The sequence below is a fragment of the Panulirus ornatus genome, chromosome 62, assembly GCF_036320965.1.
Source record: "Panulirus ornatus isolate Po-2019 chromosome 62, ASM3632096v1, whole genome shotgun sequence".
In the NCBI taxonomy this organism is placed as follows: domain Eukaryota; kingdom Metazoa; phylum Arthropoda; class Malacostraca; order Decapoda; family Palinuridae; genus Panulirus; species Panulirus ornatus.
In genome coordinates, this window is record NC_092285.1 from 14973634 (window position 1) to 14979633 (window position 6000).

Below are 6000 nucleotides of genomic sequence, written 5' to 3' on the forward strand. Positions count from 1 at the left end.
TATATATATATATATATATATATATATATATACTTAGTCGCTGTCTCCCGCGTTAGCGAGGTAGCGATAAGAACAGAGGACTGAGCCTTAGAGAGAATATCCTCACTTGGCCCCCTTCATTGTTCTTTCTGGAAAATTGGAATCGAGAGGGGATTTCCAGCCCCCAGCTCCCTCCCCTTTTGGTCGCCTTCTACGACACGCGGGGAATACGCAGGAAGTATTCTTTCTCCCCTATCCCCAGGGATAATATATATATATATATATATATATATATATATATATATATATATATATATATATATATATATATATTAGTTGCAGCGAAACAATCATGACAGTTTCACCAACTTCTCCAAAACAATGTCATAAGTTAAGGGAAGGAAATCTTCCCTACCTACAAAAGTATCATTTCCTTAACCAAAATTCCCTTTAGTGTTGCTATCAGCTGGTTTGATATAAAATATTAACATTCATTCAAAATTGGTCGGCGGTTTCATAATAACTTATGTACATTTTTACCCTTTTTATTAGTATCAGCTATGAAATATAACATCGAAATACCTTAAAAGCGCTTAGTTCTATAACATGCGTTCATTCAACTCATGAACTTCTTATCACTGTCTATGCTAGTTTAATATCTCCTCTCATCTCATTTCACGAGATGTTGAACAAGCGCCTGATTCTAAGGAAAAGTTAAGAACTTGTAATTTACGAATACAACAGTAAGTCTGCAAAAAACTTTCCTGGTAACGTACAGAAAACATGTACTTCATGAATGTGGACTCAACAACATTGTCATAAATATATAGGTAAAAACCAAGTCAAACCTAATAATCTAACGAAGCGTAATTCCTATTAGATAATACTTAGATAATACTTCGTGTCTGGTACAACAAGAGGTAGATGTAAACATCAGGCCCAATTCTGTTCAACTTGCAACTAGCAAGTACAGCATGTATTCCAGACCGTCCTGTGAAAACCTACAAAACGTACCTGACACGTTAGGGCTATGGCCCGCTGCTTGATCAGAGAAGCAACAATGCAATTGATGCCAGACACTTCCGCTCTCACGTGCATCCTGAGCCGACGCACGGTATACATAAGGTAAGATTTAGCTTTTAGTTATAGCTAGGTGGCACTTACGGGAAAAATTTGGCAGTTACATTAGGTTGCACGTTCTAGGTTGCACTTGCGGTAAATTTAGTTGATATTTCAGGTTTCAAGTTATGGTAAGGCTTGGCTATTAAAAGTAAGCTCAGGTTGTACGTAAGGAACAACTTGGAAGTGTACTTAATTTCCAATTGTACGTTTAAGATAATACTTGGTTAAATAGTCAGACGTAAAGCTTAGTTATTAATCATGGTTAGTTTGCACGAAGTTACGGTTTGGTCGTTATTTAAAGCTGCACGTAAGATAAAACCTGGCTGTTAAGTATGGCAGAGGTGTATGTGAAGGATTGACTACTAAATATGGTCAGGTTGCAAGTAAAGTTTGGCTATTAAATAAAGTTAGGCTACTGCTAAGCAATTGTTTCATCAGTTGCTATTGTTTCATCAGTTAAGTAATGTTAGGTTGCAAGTAGGGTTTGGCCGTTTAGCAAAGTTAAGTTTGGATATTAAGTACGGTTAGTTATTCCTACGGAGGGAGAATGTAAGGTGTAATGTGCATCCTAAAGAAATGTTGTATCTACGTTACATAAATCTGCAACTCGTGAGTTTAGGGTAGACCATTATGGAAATGAGTTTCAGCTGACATTTGCACCACGTGGGGGACTTACCTTAGTCTGTGGGCGGTGCGTTGTGGTGTTTCCACCAAAACCAGGCGAGAGGATGAGCCCTGGTGGATCCAGCCGCCCGTGTGACGAGCTCGCCCACCAGTCGTGTAAGTGTGCTGGTCACGCGTACACAACCATAATACCTTCTTTCCTCGCGCTGATATATGACTGGTGTGGGCGGGCGTTATGGTAAAGACAACGTGGTTATGGGACACAGTTTCAGGATTGAGGATAAGAGGGGGCGTGACAAGGTCCCGGCACGGCGCCCCTTGCACCCCCCGCGTCGCCGTCAGCCCTGCCTCCAGTCCCCTCGACAGTCCCGAACCCCACAATTCCACTTTCGTTTCACTTGCCCAGAGCAATTCTTGTTCATGCCCCCATTTATAGCTGCTTCCTATTGGTACGACTGCCTCGATCCTGGCTGGGGCACGACGCCCCCCAGACGCATCCTGGGCTGCACACACCAGAATACACAGAATCAACTCTCCGTATAACTTCACCATCCCACCAGCCATGATGATCTGAGGTACGGCAGCGACGGCGCGAGGCAAGTGCTATCAGCTGCACACCACGCACATTAGCGAAATCGATAAACGTTCTCATGTATTTCCTCAGTCTACCGCTGATGTACTAAGCAAATTGTTATTGATACCTTTACTTACACTGTGTTTCCCTGAATTTGTAAATAAAATTTCAAGGTAAATAGCTCAGTTCCGAAAAATTAGCGAATATAAAGTCGAGCAAAAGCAGTTTGTTTACATCGTAGTCCCGTTTTCTGTGAAGTATACCATTGATGGTATACCACACATTTACGCATGTAAACAGGAACAATCGTATGATAAGTGATTGGGGGTCTGATGCAGGACTTTCAAAAGGGGTACAGGGTCTAAATGTGAAATATCGTGTTTATTAGTTCCCTACCGCTATCCACACCTCAACCGGGCATGTATAACCACTACTAATTTAGATTAAAAGAAAATTGCACATTGAAAAGTGCATGGCAATTAGTATTGAGATAGCAAATTGCCTTCTTTGTAGAGTATGTATTCTTGACAATAAACAAGGAAATAGTAACAGAGTAACTATTGGTCATTTTTCTTAACGGCAGATGGCAGATGGTATGATTATTCGATCACTGACTCAAATCATTCTTCAGTCCGTTTAAAACAGTTCGTTCATGAGATGCTGTGAGGTTTTTAGTCGTAACATACGAACAGATTTCCCATTTCGAATATTTAAAAAAGCCGCCACTGAACTTTTGAGAATACACAAATAACTTTATTGAAGTCCATGTGTTACATTATTCACGTTTTTGCAGTTTCACAAGTTTTACAAACTTTTTTTTTTCCTGCAGTCATGTGCTTCCTTCTGTTTTAACCAGGCATCTCTTTAAGCTGTCACAGGCAGACTTGATAGGACCCAGTGGTCAGTCGATGGTGGAAATCCTCCCCTCTCGTTTTTTTTTTTTTTTTTTAATTTTCCAAAAGAAGGAACAGAGAAGGGGGCCAGGTGAGAATATTCCCTCAAAGGCCCAGTCCTCTGTTCTTAACGCTACCTCGCTATCGCGGGAAATGGCGAATAGTATAAAAAAAAAATATATATATATATATATATATATATATATATATATATATATATATATTTATTATACTTTGTCGCTGTCTCCCGCGTTTGCGAGGTAGCGCAAGGAAACAGACGAAAGAAATGGCCCACCCCCCCCCCCCATACACATGTATATACATACGTCCACACACGCAAATATACATACCTACACAGCTTTCCATGGTTTACCCCAGACGCTTCACATGCCTTGATTCAATCCACTGACAGCACGTCAACCCCTGTATACCACATCGCTCCAATTCACTCTATTCCTTGCCCTCCTTTCACCCTCCTGCATGTTCAGGCCCCGATCACACAAAATCTTTTTCACTCCATCTTTCCACCTCCAATTTGGTCTCCCTCTTCTCCTCGTTCCCTCCACCTCCGACACATATATCCTCTTGGTCAATCTTTCCTCACTCATTCTCTCCATGTGCCCAAACCACTTCAAAACACCCTCTTCTGCTCTCTCAACCACGCTCTTTTTATTTCCACACATCTCTCTTACCCTTACGTTACTCACTCGATCAAACCACCTCACACCACACATTGTCCTCAAACATCTCATTTCCAGCACATCCATCCTCCTGCGCACAACTCTATCCATAGCCCACGCCTCGCAACCATACAACATTGTTGGAACCACTATTCCTTCAAACATACCCATTTTTGCTTTCCGAGATAATGTTCTCGACTTCCACACATTCTTCAAGGCTCCCAGAATTTTCGCCCCCTCCCCCACCCTATGATCCACTTCCGCTTCCATGGTTCCATCCGCTGCCAGATCCACTCCCAGATATCTAAAACACTTCACTTCCTCCAGTTTTTCTCCATTCAAACTCACCTCCCAATTGACTTGACCCTCAACCCTACTGTACCTAATAACCTTGCTCTTATTCACATTTACTCTTAACTTTCTTCTTCCACACACTTTACCAAACTCAGTCACCAGCTTCTGCAGTTTCTCACATGAATCAGCCACCAGCGCTGTATCATCAGCGAACAACAACTGACTCACTTCCCAAGCTCTCTCATCCCCAACAGACTTCATACTTGCCCCTCTTTCCAAAACTCTTGCATTTACCTCCCTAACAACCCCATCCATAAACAAATTAAACAACCATGGAGACATCACACACCCCTGCCGCAAACCTACATTCACTGAGAACAAATCACTTTCCTCTCTTCCTACACGTACACATGCCTTACATCCTCGATAAAAACTTTTCACTGCTTCTAACAACTTTCCTCCCACACCATATATTCTTAATACCTTCCACAGAGCATCTCTATCAACTCTATCATATGCCTTCTCCAGATCCATAAATGCTACATACAAATCCATTTGCTTTTCTAAGTATTTCTCACATACATTCTTCAAAGCAAACACCTGATCCACACATCCTCTACCACTTCTGAAACCACACTGCTCTTCCCCAATCTGATGCTCTGTACATGCCTTCACCCTCTCAATCAATACCCTCCCATATAATTTACCAGGAATACTCAACAAACTTATACCTCTGTAATTTGAGCACTCACTCTTATCCACTTTGCCTTTGTACAATGGCACTATGCACGCATTCCGCCAATCCTCAGGCACCTCACCATGAGTCATACATACATTAAAGAACCTTACCAACCAGTCAACAATACAGTCACCCCCTTTTTTAATAAATTCCACTGCAATACCATCCAAACCTGCTGCCTTGCCGGCTTTCATCTTCCGCAAAGCTTTCACTACCTCTTCTCTGTTTACCAAATAATTTTCCCTAACCCTCTCACTTTGCACACCACCTCGACCAAAACACCCTATATCTGCCACTCTATCATCAAACACATTCAACAAACCTTCAAAATACTCACTCCATCTCCCTCTCACATCACCACTACTTGTTATCACCTCCCCATTTGCGCCCTTCACTGAAGTTCCCATTTGCTCCCTTGTCTTACGCACTTTATTTACCTCCTTCCAGAACATCTTTTTATTCTCCCTAAAATTTAATGATACTCTCTCACCCCAACTCTCATTTGCCCTTTTTTTCACCTCTTGCACCTTTCTCTTGACCTCCTGTCTCTTTCTTTTATACATCTCCCACTCAATTTCATTTTTTCCCTGCAAAAATCGTCCAAATGCCTCTCTCTTCTCTTTCACTAATACTCTTACTTCTTCATCCCACCACTCACTACGCTTTCTAACCATCCCACCTCCCACTCTTCTCATGCCACAAGCATCTTTTGCGCAATCCATCACTGATTCCCTAAATACATCCCATTCCTCCCCCACTCCCCTTGCTTCCATTGTTCTCACCTTTTCCCATTCTGTACTCAGTCTCTCCTGGTACTTCCTCACACAGGTCTCCTTCTCAAGCTCACTTACTCTCACCACCCTCTTCACCCCAACATTCACTCTTCTTTTCTGAAAACCCATATATATATATATATATATATATATATATATATATATATATATATATATATATATATATATATATATATATATATATATATATATATATATATATATATATATATATATATATATATATATATATATATATATATATTCCTATGAGTCCACGGGGAAAATGAAACACGATAAGTTCCCAAGTGCACTTTCGTGT

At 41.0% G+C, this 6000-nt stretch overlaps 1 protein-coding gene across 1 annotated transcript in view; it reads right to left on the reverse strand.

Moving 5' to 3' along the window:
- uex (metal transporter uex) overlaps positions 1-2289 on the reverse strand; it is a 244164-nt gene extending 241875 nt beyond the window's left edge. Inside the window, exon 1 of the mRNA XM_071656143.1 lies at positions 1778-2289. Coding sequence (XP_071512244.1) covers positions 1778-2289 — 512 coding nt within the window. The remainder of the gene's footprint in view (positions 1-1777) is intronic.
- Positions 2290-6000: the final 3711 nt, after the last annotated feature.